Raw genomic sequence first — 20,324 nt, forward strand, 5'->3', positions numbered from 1 at the left:
GAGTGATATTGAGGGGTTTCCCAGCCGAATTGGACTTCGGCCCAGGTATAAAAGTTGTTCCTCTCCTTAAAATATACTAGCCTGTAAAATTTGATAATTTTTAGAGGTAGTTGGAAAATTGGGTTTCCGTTCATCGGAAACCGCCACCCACGGCGGCGGGTGGCCAATGGGCCGATGCTGCCATTTTGTGCATATTTTGGTATTCAAAATATGAATTTGGTATCAAATTGATGTGGAAATGTGAACTACAAAAGGCTTGATCCTGCTAAAGGGTACTTAGTAGTCTAACAGGGTTAGATGCATCCTTAAATAATCGAGAATTATATTTGGTTGAGTAGTTGATTTAAGGAAAGAAATTTGGTGAATAAGATGAAATTAAATCTTATGTTTGTAAATTTTGGTTGTAGATTTTGTGAGGAATTTTAAATAAAGAATGGTGTTTAAGGGTAGTAATATAAATAAGAGTTTAAATTATGCCTATCACCAAAAAAATTTCCCGAACAAGTAAATTTCCGAAATAAAATTTTCGGGCCGAGGCGTTAAATAGTGGCTGAGAAAGCAGTGTAGTCTGTTTTAGAAATAGTCCATTTCTTCAATCTAGTTTGCATTGCATGAGTTGATGATGATATAGTATGATACTGTTAGCATATCTTGCACATTATCAGAAGTAACAGTATTTGAATCTAAATGAATGATTGCCTCTAATTGGGAAGGACAGTGAACAGGCAACAAGGCATCTGGAGATGCTGATGAAGAGAGTGGAGTAGTGGGATGCGGAGAAGGCTGTATAAAAGATGAACCTGCAGAATCTATACTTGATGAAGAGACACTGTTGCTAGCAGTATTAGATGCATTCACTGCAGAAGAACCATATTGAACAGAGACCTGATCATTATCCAATCATACTACACTATTTGAACTTGCAATTTGAAATGGCAATACTAAGGAACTATGATGGGATGAACCAGGGAAGAAGAAACAGCATGCTTTCTTTGAACCATAGATTGTGTATGAAAGTGAAAAACCAGCTCATCATGCACAATATGTCTAAATATAAACAATCTCTTTCTTGATTTATGATAACACTAGCTAGTAATGCCCGCGCGTTGCTGCGGGATTACAAATTCCAAGAATAATAAATTTGTAAGTGGAAGTACCTCGTTGAAAGCCTTCTGGAAGCAGTATAACACCTTTTGGAACCTTTGCCTCATTCTAGTCCGGAGTGCATAATGCGCAAGCAATTTAAGCATTTCCCAGCACCACAGAGCATCATATTTCCTAGGATTAATCAACAATGCCTCCTCCAGCTTTGAAATCGCATCTGGGCAAACAAACACAAATCCGCATTTACAGATTTTCACTTCACTCCCAAATAAATAATTAATAAAAATAACATGGAGAATTTCTACATCTAAATAATTAATAAAAAAAGGATATTTCGGGGAAATTCAAAGTTAACACCTTGAGTTAGCTTCTTTGATTCCAGTACAGTCCAAAACTGAAACAGATTGCTCTCCATTTCCTGTCATAATACAGACATGCAGTTTCTATTTTTTGATCAACATAGTCGACATCTTTTACAGTCGGTTAGATTGCATCTCCTTACATGATTGAGAAAACAATTGAATCACAATTAACATTTGTTAACAAAAATTTTAAATCATATATCCAATCTCACAGAGAGATCACAATGAAACAGTTGTTATCTGGCGGTGAAACTTAAAAACCAAAAATGCAGCTTAATGTCCTAGAGAGAACAGAATTGCAAGCAAAAGTAGGATATTGAAACAATATTGTGATAATCACGAAATAAGTTCATGGGTTTGCTAATATTGATTTATTAGGTAATTTAGGTTCCAACTTTGTCTCAATTTATCATTTTCTGGTAAACTGAAAGTGTAAACATTTAAGCACCTACCAAGAAAAAAGCAATTAATTATTTGATGCTACTTACAAAACCAATTGGCATACATAGGCTTTGATTAAAAGGTTAAGTATTTACCAAAAGATTCCAGCTGCAAAAATGCATGGAATATCTACAAAGTGTTTGATAAATCCAGAATTTAATTCCTTCTCTTCCTTCATTTTCCTTGTACCCAAGAAAAGAAAAGCAATTTAGTGCCAAACTTTAAAAAGAACCTGTAAAATCCAGAGCAAGCATTAAAGAAAGTTAACAGTGTAGGAAATAAATGTTTGCCCAAATAAAAAAAGGAAAGACGTTTCCTAGCTATATTTCAAAGTATTCTAAAAAATGGAAAGATGTTTCCTAGCTATATTTCAAGCAAGCTCATATACACAGAACGTATCAATTGTATCATACACATAAGTCAAACAAAAGCATTAGAGCTAATAATAAAATGGAAATGAAAACCTATTAACCAATTTATTAACAAATTTTTTGTGTAGATCGCTAACTCGCTATTCTTAATTTATCAAATTGATTAAAATTACTAATTCTCTTATATCTATCAATACCCCTCCCACCCTAGAACAATAAACAAAAAAATTCTCAATTTCTTATATCTCACAAAGAAAGTCACATGCATGTCCATTTCAAATCTTACAACCAAAAGAAAATATCAGACTTTCTTAGTTTCTTACCCAAATCCACCAATTTGAATCAAATCTCTACACCCCAGCTTGAAATCTGTCTGAAATCACTTGCACGAACACAAATCTTATACATGCAGAACAGTTTAGGTGAAGTTGAGGGAATAGGTAGTAATGAAATTAACAAACAACCAAATTCCAAACGAATAATTAATTGTTAGATGTAGATGTACAACCCGAAATTAACACTTATAAAAAATAGCACTTGAATAAAATGCATAAACAAAAGCTGTGCTAACATGATAAAACATGCAAAACAAAACAATGTTAAATATCCTAGGTGTTCCATTTATAATTATTCTCCATTTTTATATATTTAAACTACCAATTATCTGCATAAATATTTCATTCCCTTACAACTACCACAACTATATATAAAACATACTTAATAGAGCATGTAATTGATTTAATTACATCATTCTTTAAAAAACCCTTGGGTGGGAGCTGAAAGGCTGCCATATTTCATTAGTGCATAAAAGCCAATAATTTTATCCACTGATTATTTTTATGATTTGCATTTATTTAGAATTCATAAATGCAGGAAAAGAATTATAGGAACTTAAAATTTTTAGAACAAAGAAAAACTATGCATGTATTGTGAACTCTATGTACAGAGCCTTTACATGGCCAAAAGAAAACAAAACAATCAGTAAGAGCTCTTACATGCACAGATCAACAAAGAAAATTCATCAGCATTTTCTTACCCTTTCTTTCACAAAATCTTGTCTTCCAACCAGATCCTGCTATCTAATCCACACCTTGTCCTGTACATGAAAATACACTCCAAATGTAAATTTCAAAGTTGTTGTAATTTAAAATCATCATGCTAAGATAGGCAATCCAAGATAATGCTACTCTTTAGTCTGGATTTTAAGTCTTCAAATTCAGAAACATTTCTGGAACGAATGAAATGATCTAGGACCATCATTCAAATAGAAACTCTTGGCCCTTCATTTGATTAGATAGTGCTCTAAATTAAAACCCAGCAATCAATTCGCAAGCTACTCCAAGTAAAATCTAAAGCAACCCACTCTAAATTTATAAGCCAACAATCCAACATTAATAACAAAAAAGAACAATGCAAAAAGCAGAACTCATATGAAAAGACATTTAACAATAGCTTAAATCCAAAGCAACAAAGAATAATCTAATAACAAAAACCAATAACAAAGGACAGAGTTTAGCAACTGACCTTGAAATATAATCCAGAAAAACAAATTGAAATAATCAAATTCCAAACCAATCTCATAATTCTGCAATGGAGAAGAAAATATTAGAGATATTAACATAGGTTTTTTGGTTTGTATAGTTGGGAACACTTTGCAGAACTGGAGAAAAATGTGTACCTGATCAGTTTGTACTGCCTTATCCGATGGATTCTATCTTATGGTTGCCTCTCAACAGCTGGGTTCCACCACGGGTAGATTAACAAAACCTATTCTAAAATGCAATGTCTTTAAATCACTTAATCCCCATCTGTATAAGTTAATTCTCAATAATTTAGACATGAAAACAGAAGACATTACTCACATGCGATGCAATTGTCAGATGAAGAGCAACTCCTCTTTCAAGCTCATTCAGAACATGATACAATCTGGATCCTCAGTAAATCTCTTGCAGACATAGTCATGCTTCCAAACAACTGAACACAATTGATACCAAATTGCAACAATTTCTTTAAATTAGTCATAGTTATCTATTGATGCACAAATATAAAATTTTGTACATATTCAGTTTCACCTTTTGCAAGGAGTAGTTAATGATATCCAAGAACGATGCGAAGACATATCATGGGTTAAACTATCTATGAGTTGAACAAAACTAAAACGCATTGTACAGCGCAAATGAAATAGCCAAAAAGCAAATGAAATAGCTAAGTTACCATTCTTTGTCTTAAGCATCAAAACTCGCATTCCACCAGGTACCTTTCCACTTCTTCATATCCTCTGCAACAAATAAACTATATCAACCTTTTTACCCACCCTAAAAAATACTTGAAATCTGATCCACATGCTAAAACACACCCAAAATATATATAAAAAAAAAAAAAAGCAACCTAATAAACTTAATTATATATGATTATTTCACCACATAATTCAAATTAATTGATGAAAAAATTTTAATTAATTAAACTGAGTTAAATATTAAATATAAAAACCAATAATAATTGTGATTGTCCATTTCCTGTTCCCCGGGCTTTCCACTTGGAGTTCAAGATAGCACGAAACCACCAAAAAAAAAAAACTAATCAATTTCTAAGACCAGAGCACAAAACCAAGCAAACACCGCCACCTGCAACAGAAACAACACAGTAAAACAGAGTTCTATAGAGAAAAAAAACAGAGGACTTCAATTTTACATCGATCGAGCAATCGATCTAGATGAAAGCCCTAAACCTCGAAGACCAAGATTTCCTAAAACGAAAAATCGAATTAGATGGAACAGCCACACACAAATCATCGAAAAAAATAAGAAAAGATTTGAAAGAAAAAACTCACAGACCTTAATCAGGGGGGGTTTGCAAGGTTGTACAAAAAACCCCTAAAATTCGCACACCAATTTTCCTGAAACAAAAAAAACCCAATCAAATTAAACAACCACACTAAAAACACAAATTTTCTTCCCAATCAGAAAAAAGATAAAAAGATAAAAAATAAAAAATAAAAAAAAGCAGAGAAACCACCTGAAACAGTACAATCAGCCGGAAAAAGAAACTCTTCACACAACATACGATCGACGATAGACGCGGCGAGAGAAGCAGGGAAACACGAAGGGTTGACGCGGGGAGAAAAGCACCGAGAGGAAAGAAAGGAAAAAGCGACGGAAGAAAATGGAAGAGCCTTCGAGCACCTTCCTCACCAAAAACGAAAAGGAACGGTGGAGAACTCTTCGAATCAGACTAACGTGTCAACATCGCTTAGAAGCAAACAGGCAGGCACGCGCAACACCTATGATGAAGGGCAAAATGGCCAATTTACTGCACAATCCCACTAAAGCCGAAAAACCATGAAGAAACTAAGGGACGAAACCGGAACGGCACTGTTAATGAACAGTGCCAATCCGCTGAGATTTAGTATATGTAGAATATCCTAGAAAAACACACCGTTCAGTTCTTGAATCCAATTTATTCTTTGCATAGGGTCTGAGATAGGGATAGACTGCAGTACCATTCCCACCCCCACTAAACTACTTTTCATTTAAGTACATTAAATCAAGGGACACAAGGAATATTCTTTTCACATAAATATATTAAATCAAAGAAAAAGACTTCTTTTCCTCTTTTCTGGTACCCACTCATATGCCTCAAACGGGAAGAAGATATGCATAATTTATTTTCTTAAATTCTCTTTTATTGTACCCACTCATATATATGCACACTCCTTTTCACACCGAAATTTCCTTGAAGACGGTGTGAAAACACATAAAGCATAATTTCCTTTCTCCCTTTTGCATTTACTCATTGACTTGGCACCGATCAGACCTGGTGATCCAGTGTGTAGATCAATTGAGTATTTCTGTTCTTACATTCCTCTTACACTAGCTGCTCGATTATCGCCGACCAGGTGTGATTAATGGTTTCTTCTTCCTTCTTCCTTCTTCTTCTTCTTCTTCTTCTTCTTCTTCTTCCTCTTCTTTTTTTCTTCAGGGGCTTTGTCAGCCATCACTACAAAGCTCTGCGTCGGAAACCAATCGACACCTCTTCTTCTTCTTCTTCTACTTCTTCCTCCTCCTCCTCCTCCTCTGGTCTTCGTTGGAAATACGATGTGTTCATCAATTTCAGAGGGGAAGACACTCGCAGGGGCTTCGTCAGCCATCTATACAGAGCTCTGTGTCAGAAACCACTCAACACCTTCATTGACTCCGAAGATCTCAGAAAAGGCGACCGCCTGTCCGAGCTCCTTACAGCGATTCGAGAGTCAAGGCTTTCGATTGTAGTTTTCTCTCAAAGCTATGCTTCTTCCACTTGGTGCTTGAAGGAACTCGTGCAAATCCTGGAATGCAACGATAACAAGAACCAAATTATCGTCCCCATTTTCTATGAAGTCGATCCATCCGATATTCGTAGACTCAAAGGAAATTTTGCAGAAGGTTTTGCTAAACATGAACGCCATTCTCACGTTGACGTGAAGGAGGTGCAGAGCTGGAGGTCTGCTCTTGCCAGAGCAACCGATTTATCTGGTTGGGATTCAAAAAATTATAAGTAAGTTTATTTTGTTCACGCACACACTCACTTCCTATTAAGGTATTTTTACTTTACAAATATCATAACTAGAAAATGTTAGGAAAACTTAGCATTCGGTTTCTAATTATTAATATTTATTGACTTAGACTTATCAGTTTTTAGATTTTGGTCGAAGTCTCTAACATAATGTATTAATGAATTTACATATTAATTACATAATTTTTAAAAATAGAAATTAGTAATTGATTTAGAGTTTTAATACTCACACTGCTATTAAACTCCTAATTAAATTTCAATTCAAAATATTTTCAAAATTAGAATAATTTTGTACCCATTAATTTTTTATAAAAAGATTTTCAATTTTTTAATCTTAAATGTAATCAAGTACCCATTCATATAACTTTTCAATTTTTTCTTATTTTAATATATAAAATGTGCCATTTTTATATATATATAAGCCATTCAGTTGTTTTCTAATCTATTTTTTTAAACTTATGTGAGTACATTCTATTTCGTTGATTTGAGAATATATTACTGTTAAGTTTAATGGAAGAAATTTAATAAAATTATTAAGCCTAATATTTTTTTTCTTTTTATTTGAAAATGTACCCATGTTTTGGTACAATAATTTTTTTGTTAGTTTTGGACGTACATATATATTAGAGTATAATTTATCCTTTAATATTTTTAATTCCATAAAATTATTGGTCTTATTTAAAATCCCATTAATATAAACAACTACAAATTTCAATTTTTAATTTGAAAATATAATAACCTACGTAGAACTATATTATTACATTAATATCAGCGATTTTGATAAAAAACTGTAAACAACCAAGGTTTTAATTAAAGAACATTGATAGTTAGGGATGACATAGTCTCTCAAAGGTTTATTCGGCTGGAGGTCCTCTCTTACAACGGGCAACAGTTATCCGCCTGGGATTCATGAAACTATGAGTGAATTCCAATTTGTTTAAATTTCCTGGTAATTTTTGGGATTCTTGTAGCATTTAACATTTAATAACTATTTTGTTTTAAATTTTTAGTTTTCATTTTTCATTTTTTGGAAATTAACAGATGAAAACTTATGATTTAGCTACAGTGGTACAAAATACTCAGTACAAACGGTTGTAAAGACTTTGTTAGATCTATATGTGCAAGATCTAAGTGTTGATTGTTGGGACTATTAAATACCATGAAAGAAAAATTAAAAATTTTGTTTAATAACTACTATCAATGAAACTAAAAACTGAAGGCCAAAATTTGAAGACTCAAAATCTAGATTTAAAAAAAGTGAAAACAAAATTGTTGTCAAAACGATTCATAAATTATTCTTTGGTTTTGTAATTATATTAGTTTTTAAATTTGTCAGGGATGATGCAGAGCTTATTGAGAAAATTGTAGAAGATGTTTTTAAGAAATTAATCTGCAACTCATCAACATCAAGCAAAGATAATGGCCTGGTTGGAATGGATTCTCATATGCATAAAATGCATTTAATATTACACCCTCATGGAGTTGAAACGAATACTGTTCGCATTGTTGGAATATGGGGTATGGGTGGTTTAGGCAAAACAACCATCGCTAGAGCTGTTTATGATGAAATCGCTTGTCGATTTGAAGCTTCTTGCTTTCTTGAAAACGTCAAGGAGGGTTTCATGAAGCATGGCAAACTACATATGCAGACACAACTTCTATTGAGTCTCTCGAACATCAAGGTGGGGTGTTCCGACATTTCAAATAAGGGTTTCCAGGTGATGTTAAAGAGCCTAGGTCAGAGAAAAGTTCTTATTGTTGTTGATGATGTGGACAAATTAGAACAAATTGAAGCTTTACTCGGAGAGCAACATTCTTTCGGTGGTGGAAGTAGAATCATTATAACAACTAGAGATTTGCAATTACTAAGTAGAACTAATGCGACATATCAGCCCAAGATTTTTAGTGATTCTGGAGCTCTGGAACTCTTTAAGCGGTATGCTTTTAGAAATAACCAACCCACCAAAGATTATGATCATCTTTCGAGGCATGCCATACAATATGCTCAAGGTTTGCCTTTAGCACTCAAAGTCTTAGGAGCTTTTCTTGATAACAAAACTGTATCCGAGTGGGAAAATGTGTTAGAAAAAATAAGGAAAATCCCGTTGAGGGGAGTTCATGATGTGCTTAAGACAAGCTTCGATGGACTAGATGACACAGAGAAGAACATCTTTCTAGATATTGCATGTTTCTTTAAAGGAATGGATAAAGATTATGCAACCGAAATTCTGGACGGTTGTGGTTTCTATCCTCGTACTGGAATAACAGTTCTGATCAATCGAGCTCTCATAACTGTCTCAGAGGAGGGGAAATTGGAGATGCATGATTCACTAGAGGAAATGGGTCGGGAAATCGTTCGCCAAGAATCTATTAAAGACCCTGGGAGACGAAGTAGGTTGTGGAATTATGAAGATGTTCATCATGTGCTAACTCAAAATACGGTGAGAAATCTTGTTCTTATGCAATATTTATTAGAAAGCTTCAACTTTTGACCAAAATCTTTTTCTTAGGCCCGTTTGACAACCATTTTTGTTTCCAATTTTAAATTTTTAGTTTTAATTTTTTTAAATAAATGAAAATTGAAAACAATTACCAAACAAGTTATGTGTTTTCAATTTTCAGATTTCTAAAAAGATAATAAAAAATGTTGAAAAGTTGAAAATGAAATTATTATCAAATGACTCAATTAGTAAACAAGTATTAACTTCATAAGCTAAAATAAGGTTTTCTGTTTTTTACCTTCACTTTGATTTGCACAGGCTACAGAAGCAGTTGAAAGCATAATCCTTGATTTGTCGAACTCACGTGAGGTACGCTTAAATCCGGAAGCTTTTGTTAGTATGACTCAACTAAGACTTCTCAAGATCAATCCTGAGAAGTACCAATTTTTTAACGATGATTGCTGCAAACAACACCTGAATGGGCACTTAAAGTTTCTTTCTAGTGAGTTGAGGAGTCTCTCTTGGCTAGGATTATCCCCTAAGTCTTTGCCATCCAACTTTCAATTCAAAAATCTTGTTGACCTTGACATAAGATTTAGTCGCATTGACCGACTTTGGGAAGGAACCCAGGTACGTACAGTCATTATTTACATGTATATGTTTCTTTTAAATGTTTGGGTTTTGAGATGTCTAATTAAGTAATGCATGTTTTTCTGAATGTTTCAATAGACGCTGGAAAAGTTGAAATTCATCAATTTAAGTTATTGTCGACACCTTAAGGAAACCCCTGACTTCACAAAGGCACCAAATCTTGAGAGGCTAATTCTTGAACGTTGTACAAGTTTAGTTAAGGTTCACCCATCTATTTGGACTCTTACAAACCTTGTTTTGTTGAATCTTATTGGGTGCAAAGGACTTAAGATTCTAGCTAGCAACATTCATATGAAATATCTTAAAACACTTGGCCTTGAAGGCTGCTCGAATCTTGAAATATTTCCAGAGATTTCAGAAGTTATGGAGGGAGTATCAGAGCTTAATTTATCCGGGTCAAAAGTTAAAGAATTGCCCTCGTCAATTCAGAATCTCACAGGGTTGCGTATTTTGGTCTTAAAAGATTGCAAAGAACTTCAGAGTCTTCCAAGAAGCATTCATATGAAATCTCTCAATACCCTTGATCTTTCTGGCTGCTCGAATCTTGAGATGTTTCCAGAGATTTCAGAAGTTATGGAGAAACTATCAGTTCTAAATTTATCCGAGTCAAAAGTTAAAGAGCTGCCCTCGTCAATTCATAATCTCACGGGGTTGTGTTTTTTGGTCTTAAAAGATTGCAAGGAACTTAAGAGTCTTCCAAGCAGCATTCATATGAAATCTCTCGATACCCTTGATCTTTCTGGCTGCTCGAATCTTGAGATATTTGTAGAGATTTCAGAAGTTATGAAGAAACTGTCAGTTCTAAATTTATCCGAGTCAAAAGTTAAGGAACTGCCCTCAATTCATAATCTCACGGGGTTGCATTTTTTGGTCTTAAAAGATTGCAAGGAACTTAAGAGTCTTCCAAGCAACATTCATATGAAATCTCTCAGAAACCTTGATGTTTCTGGCTGCTCGAATCTTGAGATGTTTCTAGAGATTTCAGAAGTTATGAATAAACTATCAATTCTAAATTTATCCGAGTCAAAAATTAAAGAACTGCCCTCAGTTCATAATCTCACAGGGTTGCGTTCTTTGGTCTTAAAAGATTGCAAGGAACTTAAGAGTCTTTCAAACAGCATTCATATGAAATTTCTCACAACCCTTGATCTTTCTGGCTGCTCGAGTCTTGAGATGTTTCCAGAGATTGCAGAGATTATGGGGGGAGTACATGAGCTTAATTTATCCGAGTCAAAAGTTAAAGAACTGCCCTCGTCAATTAATAATCTCACGGGGTTGTATTTTTTGGTCTTAAAAGATTGTAAGGAACTTAAGAGTCTTCCAAGCAGCATTCATATGACATCTCTCAAGACCCTTGATCTTTCTGGTTGCTCGAGTCTTGAGATGTTTCCAGAAATTTCAGAAGTTATGAAGGAACTATCGTATCTTAATTTATCTGGGTCAAAAATTAAGGAACTATCATCGTCAATTAATAATCTCACAAGGTTAAGTTGGTTGGACCTACAAGATTGCAAGGAACTAAAAAGTCTTCCAAGCAGCATTTGTCAACTCAAGTCCCTTAGATATGTTTCTCTTTCTGGTTGCACCAAATTTGAGGCGTTTCCAAGTATTGAAGAAAATATGGAAGAATTAAGGGAGCTTCACTTGGATGGAACATGTATCAGAGAGCTTTCCCCCTGGATTGAACGCCTTCAGGGGCTTGTGATATTAAATCTGAGAAACTGCGAAAGCCTTTTACATCTTCCCGACACTCTCTGGAATTTGGCACACCTTTCCGCCCTCAATGTCTGTGGGTGCTCAAATCTTTCTCAATTTCCTCTCGTTCTCAACTCTGAGGATTTAGAACGCTTGTGGGATTCTGCAGTGGGCATGCTGTCATTTTGACACGTGGTACTACTCTCCAAAACATCATCGGCATCCTCCGTCTTGGCCTGGTTCCCTCTCCGCCCCAAACCCCCAATTTCTCGGTAATTAAAATTCAACAATTCTTTTTTTCAGAATTAAATTTCAAAATTTGGAAAATTTTATTATCTAAAAAAACAAAATATATTCAGGGTTTTGGGTACACTATGATGGATACGAAGCTCTGTTTTGAAGAAATCAATCGGTCAGTACGCTGCGCGCGGCCGCTTTCAATTGCTTATGTGATTTGTCGCCGGGGAGAGGTACATTTATTGCCTATCTTTTCGTTCGGGTTTGGCGGGTTTCAATTGCTTATGTGGTGCTTTTCTTATACTTTTGGTTTATGCTTGTGCAGAAACTGTGAAGATATTGCTATGTCAATTCCCGTTTCTAACTTGCTAATGCCACCGTGCTCCTCCAATTGGTGTGAAATGTACTTTGCTTTTCCTTTTATCTTAACATTTCTGTATCTGCAAATTACAGTGGATGAGCCCTCCGAATTTGTGTTAATGCCCAAATGAAAAGATTGCTTTTTGGGCGTAAGTGGGGTATAATAACGGGATTTTCAATTGCTTGTCGTGTGCATCATCAGTGGCTTAGGTATTCAATACAACAAAATGAAGCCTCTCTCTCTCAGTGAAACCATGGTATTTGGTACAATAAAAAAGAGCTGCCACAAGCCTTTTTAAGTTTCACGGAGCATTGCTTAGTTGATGTCCACCTTGCCTTAAAAAATACAACCGAAAGATAACAACTCAAGAGTCAAATGTTAAAATTTCCCAACCTGTGGACTGATTACTTGGTACATATTCTGTTGTGATTGCTTCCCTTTACGTTTTTTCGCCCAATCTTTGCGCACCATTGGTAGTGATGCCGGTTTTTTAGTTGTATGCTCACATAATCTGATTTTATTGACTTTGTCTTATTGGATATCTTGGTCATTTAGCCTGACATGTCGCACTCACACATCTGTCCTGCCAATTTCTCCAGTTATTGGTTGAGGACATATGTTAACTAAGGTTTCCTGACTGTCCTCGACTCCTCCCCAAATACTCAAAGTCCCCTCTGCAACCAATGTCTGTCTCTCACAGTCACTCACAATTCCACTGAATGAATAAGTTGCCACGACTCAATCCACTGCAAGCGCACCCCAACACCCCAAACCCACCCTCACCATGAACTCCAAAGTTCACTTTTACCTTTTTGGAATTGAAGTGCAGTTCACTTCTTTGGAGTTGTTCTTTTATCTACTGTTGTTTTGAATTGAATAAAGAGAGGAGGTTGATGGTGTATATGGGAAGCAATTCAACTTGCCCTGATCCCAGCTCCTTGTGTTTGGAACTTCAGATTGCAGCGTTGCTGCCAGGAAGATTGTGATTTGTGACAGTGGTATTAGGCCCAGAGTGCAGGAGGGACAGGTGGTGAAAGATGCAGGAGCCATTGGTATTATTTTGGCAAACACAGCTGCTAATGGAGAACAAATGTTTCTGTTTTGACACTTCATACAACTGTCACTAATGTTGGCTCTGCGGTTTCGAATTACCGCACCTTAGTTTCACAGTTCAAATGTGCTTATGTGAAAGTCAAGCCTCGGACGTTTAACTGCACCAGAGCAAATCAAAAGCTATCTTATAAGATCACCTTCACTACCAAAACCCGGCAGGCGGTTCCAGAATTCGGAGGGTTGGTGTGAAAGGATGTAGTGCAAAGGGTGGGAAGCTCTATTGTTGTAGTTTTCCCCTTTTTGGCATGATTTAATTTCAATGTATGTTTATATTAATGCTTTTTATTCCATCCGAGCATTTCAGTCCTTGCATTACATGAGGCTAGTCAATCATCGCTTACAGAGTACTTTCTGCGATCGATCCCGGTGCGTGTTAATGGCTGCTGCTTCTTCTTCGTCTTCGTGCGACAATCATTGGAAATACAATGTGTTCCTGAATTTTAGAGGACTCGAGGCTGCTGCTGCTTCTTCGTCGGCCATCTCTACAAAGCTCTGGATCAGAAAGCAGTCAACACCTTCATCCACGCTGAAGAGCTTCGAAAAGGCAATGATCTTTCAGAGCTCCTGGCAGCTAGTGGTTCCTGTTTTCTACAAGGTTGATCCATCTGATATTCGAAAACTCAAGGGAAGTTTTGCAGAAGCTTTTGCTGAACATGACGTCATTCTAATGTTGGCGTGAAGGAAGTGCAGATCTGGAGGTCCACTTTTGCTAGAGCCACCATTTATCCGGTTGGGATTTGCAAAATTATAAGTAAGTTTAATTTTTTTCACATGCACTTTCTATTGAAGTATTTTTACTGTACAAATATCATAACTTGAAAATGTTCATTTTCTTAATCAAGATTAGTTGGAGATTATTAATTACCTATATGTATCGAACAAATCCACGATTTTGGTCACAGCTGACATCCTTAAATATAAAAGGCTAAATGTTCACCAATTTAGCCATATATAAGAACGTGAACAATTCAGATTATGAAATTTGTGCAGTTAAAGTATGTTAATCGCAAGTGGCAAGTAAGTAACATGCATTGCTTTGACTCTTTTAGGATAAAACTCAGGTTTTCTCTGACTCTTTGACAATGATAAATCTGAAACTTCACAGGGATGATGCCAATTTGAAGCTTTGACTCTTGGGTGGTTTAGACAAAACAACCATCACTATAGCCGTTTATCATGAAATCGCTTGTCAATTTAAAGCTTGTTGCTTTCTTGAAAATGTCAAGGAAGATTTCTCCACGGCGGTGCCTTACATATGCAGGAAAAACTGTGTTAGTGAAGAGAAAGTTACATGCAACTGGAATGTTAATGTTGCAATGTACAAAACTTATAATGTGTCATGAGTACGTTCCCCTCCACCAAATACAGATACACCTCCATGAGCTTTTGCAGTGTTGTTAATTTTTAATTTTCCACATGGCTGTCGCGTAATTGGGTTTAGGACTCCGATCACCTTGCATCCCCATTACACAAAAGTTCTTCACTTTGGCTTGCCATGGCCATAGTTGCAGATCACCTGGAATCAGTTTCATTCATATTAGTTCTAGCGGTTGCCTTGCTACAATAATTACATTGGTAATTGCTGACACCAAACTATATTTTCAGTTTGCAATAACTATGAGTAAAAACTGCAGTTTGTAATCTTGCTCTTGTGATTCTGTAACATGCAGGGGACAAGTACCTAAACCAGCTCCAACATATCAGACTGAGTTTGGAGGCTTGGCGTGGATGGATGGAGCCACAGGGTAATTATATGGTCCACCTCCATATGTAACTTTTTTTTCCGTTATCAATAAAATTCCCTTTGTCCCACTGAATTTAAAAAAAAAAAAGGATCTACCCCCATTTTCCTCCTAGAAATTCCTAAGAAATATATTAGAGCACCACGTAATAGTTAATACAACGATCTAGTAGATCGTGGTCCTAAGTTCGAATAACCGCCAATCTTGAATAACTGTTTTTAATTATCCTTTCACATTTGGGTCTTTTTTCTAATCACTTTTGTTTAATGTGTGTGATCATGGAAGAAACACTTGCTATTTATGGTTCAGTGTGAACCCCCACGTGATGTAGAAGACTATATCCATCGATCTCAACGCACAGGGAGAGCAGGTAAATCTTGAAAAATGTTGCATTTCTTGTTTATTCATATTTTATTAACCAGTGTCTTTGATGTTTTGTGGTACTTAGAGGTGTGTCCATATTTTCAGGCAATTCTGGAGTTGCTGTCATGCTTTATGATCCAAGGTCAAATTTTTCAAAAAATCGAGAGGGAGTCGGGGCTTAAATTTGAACACATTTCTGCTCCGCAGCCACTTGATATAGCTAAAGCAGGTCATGATGCAGCAGAAATGATAACCAAAATCACTGATAGGTATGCTTGACAGTGCAATGCTTGTTACATTTTGATGCAATCATGTTCATATATTAATACATTTTTCATTTCAGTGTAATTCCTGCTTTCAAGTCTTTTGCCGAGGAGCTACTTAACACCTCTGGCCTATCTGCAGTAGATCTACTGTCGAAAGCACTTGCTAAAGCTGCCGTAAGATTTTCTATTTCTTCCCTTCTTGATGTGCTTTTTAAGTTAATTAATGTAAATGTTTGTTTCAGTTGATGAGCTGCTTATTGTATGATGTGCAGGGCTACACCGAGATTCTTAGCTCTATGGAGAACCATGTCACAGTACTTCTTGAGGCTGGAAAGCCCATTTATTCACCGTCGTAAGCAATTATCACTAATTTCCTTGTGTTCTAACCACTATGTCTTATGTTCCTTTGTTTTATTTTCACAAATGGATACAAGCACTACTGACAATGGGAACAGTATTGCTTGTGTCCTGAAGGAGTCACTATGAGCTGTTTAAATATAGATATCCGTAATTATATATTTTTATTGATTTAGTTTGTGTTCTTGCTTTAGAATTAGCGTTTTGATTTGTTGATCATGTTTGACCCCTAATTTCCACCAACCTTGTCTCAGTTTTGCTTTTGCGGTCTTGAGGAGATTCTTGCCCGAGAAGAAGGTTGAATCAGTGAAGGGCATGGCCTAACAGCTGACGGAAATGGTGCAGTTTTTGATGTGGCAGCCGAAGATTTGGATTTGTTTCTTGCTGGTATTCTTCTTTTCATATCTGTGTCTGATCATGTATTACATTCTCATGAAGCATGATGGTTTACTAAGATACTACCATAAACTGATTTTATTCAGTTCTTTCCTTTGACATGGAATGTATCGTTTAGTTTTTGTTTTGTTGTGTGGAAGTGTGATATTGTGGTGGTGTTACGTCTGGTGCAGGTCAGGAAAATGCAGCTAATGTTAGCATAACGGTGTTGAAATCTCTGCCTGATTTACAACAAAAATAATCGAGGAATACAAGATTTGGCGGTGGTGGAAGGGTTGGCCGTGGTGGTGGAGGAGGTTTTCGAAATGATAGGTATTCCAACAACCGATCCGGTGGTGGTGGGAGAGGTCACGGCAACAGGTGGTGAAGCACAATATAAACAGGCTCTTCAAGTAAGCTGTTCTGACTTCTGAGCGACAAATAATATCAAAAGGTTGCATTCATAATGGTTTCAACTGGTGGGATACTAAAAGCCAGTTGATCTGAGTGGAGGCAGGAGTATACTTTGACAATGAAGAAAATATTCGGTAGATTGAGGGCCTCGATTGGCTCGTTATAACGATATCATTCTTTCTGCGTATAGCGTATTCCGTCAACCCCTTTCTCTATTTTATTGTTCAATTTTGTTCGGTTTTGTTTTTCTGTTTTCTTTATGCCCGTATAGTGTCCGAGCACTTATTTGAAGTGTAAGAACACTATCTAATTTTTCTATTTACTAGAAAGAAAGACAAGTGTTTGTTTCTTTTCTTCTAATGCTATTTGTGCTGTAAGTTTACTTTAGAGTGTTGATAATTTTTCTTAATAACGCTGATATAATCGTGCATGCTTAAATGCCATTATAAAATTGTATCCTTTACATGTAATTCGCATACACTGAATGTACAACTGTAGAACTACAACCAATCATCGGAGAGTATCGGAATACGACTGTGTACATGCTTACATTCTTATTGATGTTTCCCGAGGAGAAAGTTGAGTCAGTGAAGGGTGTGATGCTAAACTGACGAAAATGGAGCAATGTAATATCGTATCATTAACAAGGGGCATGATATTTTAGCATATCTATCTCGTTAAAATCTTTAATCCAGCTGAAAAATTTCTAGGCCCTTGGTTGTGTTTGTTTGGCTTCAGACTTCACTGGACTGGACTACCCTAAAAATTAGTACAATCCTGTGAATCAGAGATGGAGCTGATGAAGAAGATCGTACCTTTGAAGCGGAACGCAGCGTCTTCGAGTGCTGTTAAAAAAGGTGAGACTTTAGGATTTCTTACAAAACCATTAATTCTCAATGATTAATTGGGGCTTTAAATCCTTTTACACTGTTTTGATCAGTTTTAGTTTTTGGGTCTCCTGTTCTTCGATCGATGGTGTTTTTACTTTTCTGGGTTTTCAATTTTATGCAGTGGCTGTTCATCTGAGAGCTACTGGTGATTCTCCTCTACTCAAGCAAGCCAAATTCAAGGTTTGCTTTTGTGGTTACAGACTTACAGTATGTATATGAATCTTGCAATTGTCTTGCTAATTAGAATTCGAACAAGTTTAAATTTTGATTGTGATTAATGGAGCTGTGTGAAAATATTAGCCTTCTAAAATTTGATTGTATTCTTCAGATGGTTGGCTGAGGATGCATGTGTGTTCTGGTTGCAAATAAGGAATAGGGTCTTGTTATTTATTTCTCACCAAAGGTTTTAAAGCGTTGTACTAGGAATGGAGTTGATACAATGGTATGGGTTAGTGACGGAGCCGCATATTGCGCCCCCCCCACCCCCGCCGGGGGGGGGTGGTGGTTCTGTCGGGGATGTTTCCCTCTCAAGTTTTTCATGGGCAATTGATTTTCCCTTAGAGATTTTGTGTGTCCCGTATGATTATCATTCCACGAGTTTCTGTTGTTGCTGATTCTTAATTTCTCCACTCCAAGGTATTATGTGAATCAGTGAAGCCGTCCTATGTCAAATTTTCTCTCGAGTAAAAATTAAATGCAATTTTTGCATTATGTTTGTTGTAACAAATTAGTTGTTCTATTAGGACGACAACAACAAAAACTAAGCCTTATCCCACTAAGTGGTCTGGTCTTATTAAGACATTTAAGCTTGTGGAATCTCCTTCAAATGTTTTAAGAGCCTTGGGAAATATCTAACAGTTTATTTTAATGTGAAAAAGCTTCTAATCCTTCTATGATACCCTCCCCAGATCACTGAAAAGATAAAAGCTTTTATGATTTTAAAGTTCCCTGTTTAATTGTTCCAAGCAATGGATTGATGATCGTCTCGAAATTTTTCAATGTGAAATGTTTACTATATAAATTTCTAGGCCCTTGGTTGTGTTTGTTTGGCTTCAGACTTCACTGGACTGGACTACCCTAAAAATTAGGACAACCTGTGAATCAGAGATGGAGCTGATGAAGAAGATCGTACCTTTGAAGCGGAACGCAGCGTCTCCGAGTGCCGTTAAAAAAGGTGAGACTTTAGGATTTCTTAGAAAACCATTAATTCTCAATGATTAATTGGGGTTTTAAATCCTTTTACACTGTTTTTATCAGTTTTAGGTTGTGGGTCCCCTGTTCTTCGATCGATGGTGCTTTTACTTTTCTGGGTTTTCAATTTTATGCAGTGGCTGTTCATCTGAGAGCTACTGGTGATTCTCCTGGTACTCAAGCAAGCCAAATTCAAGGTTTGCTTTTGTGGTTACAGACTTACAGTATGCATATGAATCTTGCAATTGTCTTGCTAATTAGAATTCGAACAAGTTTAAATTTTGATTGTGATTAATGGAGCTGTGTGAAAATATTAGCCTTCTAAAATTTGATTATATTCTTCAGATGGTTGGCTGTTCATTCTGCAGATCCTCGAAAAATTTTGTTGTTTATTTGTAGTTCATTGGGGGTAATTAGAATTTGGAAGGCTAGGAATTGAACTAGAACTAGAAGTTAGTCCAGCTTGGCAGCTTCTTAGTCTGACACTGTATCAAACGCTTCACTATGTTAGTATAACTTAGTCTAGTCTAAGCCGATCCAGCTCCTGAAGCTAGTCCAGTACGGGATAGCCCAATGCAACAAACCCACCCAGAAATCCTATCTGCTTCTCCAAGTTCCTAGTCTCGCTCATCCCAAAGCTTAAACCCACAAAACCCGACGATCCAAAACCCATTTTTCTCCAAAATTTCAAATATTTGTAATAAAACCATTCATCTTTCTCGATTGTTTGATACACCAATTCGAGATGGGATTGTTGGAGCAATATTAGAAAATATGAAAAATAACAAAATAATTTCAATGATAATAATCATAAAGAAATTTACAACATCAATTATATATAAGATTAATATAAACAACTAGAGAGAAAGTTAGAATAACTGACAAACTTGGAGATTGAGGCTTGCATAAATGCAATGTTCTAAAGATAGAATTTCGCCCCTACTCTTGTGCTTGTAGTTCGGTAGGCGTCCATCTCCCAGGATTCAACAATCTATGATCCGAAGTCAAAGCACTTCAATCTTCGAACTCTGACGAACTTTATATATTCCGTACTCTCAAGACACGACTCGGAATTTGACTCACAAAACATGAGAGAAACAAAGTGGGGAAACCCTATTTCTCAAGACTAAAAATTAACTCTAATTTTCTATATTTAATACCAATGGTTTCATGGGTTTATATATAATCCAATTTCTACTTATCCAAGAGATGTAACTTTTCATCTATAAGTATACATCACTTATAAAGGGAATACAACTAAACAACATAACCTTTCTAAGAAATTGGTTAACAATATTTTTCATTCAATTATTAAAATTATATACTATAATATATAATATATAATTTCCAACAAGGATCCTACAAAAGAGAAAAGCTCGCACTCGACGCCTTCCGCGGC

General features: G+C 36.0%; 2 protein-coding genes, 1 long non-coding RNA gene and 1 pseudogene across 14 annotated transcripts; 3 read left to right on the top strand and 1 right to left on the bottom strand.

The window, feature by feature from the left end:
• Nucleotides 1-1,084: 1,084 nt before the first annotated feature.
• Nucleotides 1,085-5,437, bottom strand: LOC137733828 (uncharacterized). Of its 12 annotated transcripts, XR_011068536.1 has the most exons (11): nucleotides 5,294-5,437; nucleotides 5,113-5,174; nucleotides 4,769-4,902; nucleotides 4,493-4,556; nucleotides 4,141-4,252; nucleotides 3,957-4,050; nucleotides 3,803-3,863; nucleotides 3,315-3,374; nucleotides 2,602-2,651; nucleotides 2,003-2,089; nucleotides 1,472-1,601 (listed from the first exon to the last, which is right to left on the bottom strand). It is a non-coding gene; the product is annotated as an uncharacterized lncRNA (long non-coding RNA). The 12 variants fall into 12 exon arrangements; XR_011068539.1 differs by lacking the exon at nucleotides 4,769-4,902 and having other exon boundaries at nucleotides 1,473-1,601; nucleotides 5,294-5,435; XR_011068534.1 differs by lacking the exons at nucleotides 1,472-1,601; nucleotides 4,769-4,902; nucleotides 5,113-5,174; nucleotides 5,294-5,437 and adding an exon at nucleotides 1,085-1,321 and having other exon boundaries at nucleotides 4,493-4,651.
• A 745-nt stretch (nucleotides 5,438-6,182) lies between these two features.
• LOC137734512 (disease resistance protein RPV1-like) lies at nucleotides 6,183-12,068 on the top strand. The gene is made up of 5 exons (XM_068473762.1): nucleotides 6,183-6,811; nucleotides 8,166-9,270; nucleotides 9,589-9,900; nucleotides 10,000-11,888; nucleotides 11,976-12,068. Exons 1-4 carry the CDS (start codon nucleotides 6,183-6,185, stop codon nucleotides 11,803-11,805), a joined length of 3,852 nt encoding a protein of 1,283 aa, XP_068329863.1. The 3' UTR covers nucleotides 11,806-11,888; nucleotides 11,976-12,068.
• An 810-nt stretch (nucleotides 12,069-12,878) lies between these two features.
• Nucleotides 12,879-17,226, top strand: LOC137733826 (DEAD-box ATP-dependent RNA helicase 7-like; annotated as a pseudogene).
• Nucleotides 13,704-15,076, top strand: LOC137734513 (TMV resistance protein N-like). Its single transcript, XM_068473763.1, has 2 exons — nucleotides 13,704-13,996; nucleotides 14,998-15,076. The coding sequence occupies exons 1-2, from the start codon at nucleotides 13,704-13,706 to the stop codon at nucleotides 15,074-15,076; spliced, it is 372 nt and encodes a 123-aa protein (XP_068329864.1).
• Nucleotides 17,227-20,324: the final 3,098 nt, after the last annotated feature.

Source organism: Pyrus communis, chromosome 5 (genome assembly GCF_963583255.1).
Source record: "Pyrus communis chromosome 5, drPyrComm1.1, whole genome shotgun sequence".
Classification (NCBI taxonomy): domain Eukaryota; kingdom Viridiplantae; phylum Streptophyta; class Magnoliopsida; order Rosales; family Rosaceae; genus Pyrus; species Pyrus communis.

Excerpts from the sequence above, each read along its gene's own strand:
- LOC137734512 (XM_068473762.1), top strand. The coding sequence starts at position 6,183 with ATGGTTTCTTCTTCCTTCTTCCTTCTTCTTCTTCTTCTTCTTCTTCTT. Across the intron at positions 6,812-8,165 it reads TGGGATTCAAAAAATTATAA|GGATGATGCAGAGCTTATTG; the intron begins GTAAGTTTATTT and ends TAAATTTGTCAG. Across the intron at positions 9,271-9,588 it reads ATGTGCTAACTCAAAATACG|GCTACAGAAGCAGTTGAAAG; the intron begins GTGAGAAATCTT and ends TGATTTGCACAG.
- LOC137734513 (XM_068473763.1), top strand. The coding sequence starts at position 13,704 with ATGGCTGCTGCTTCTTCTTCGTCTTCGTGCGACAATCATTGGAAATAC. Across the intron at positions 13,997-14,997 it reads GAACATGACGTCATTCTAAT|GGGACAAGTACCTAAACCAG; the intron begins GTTGGCGTGAAG and ends TGTAACATGCAG.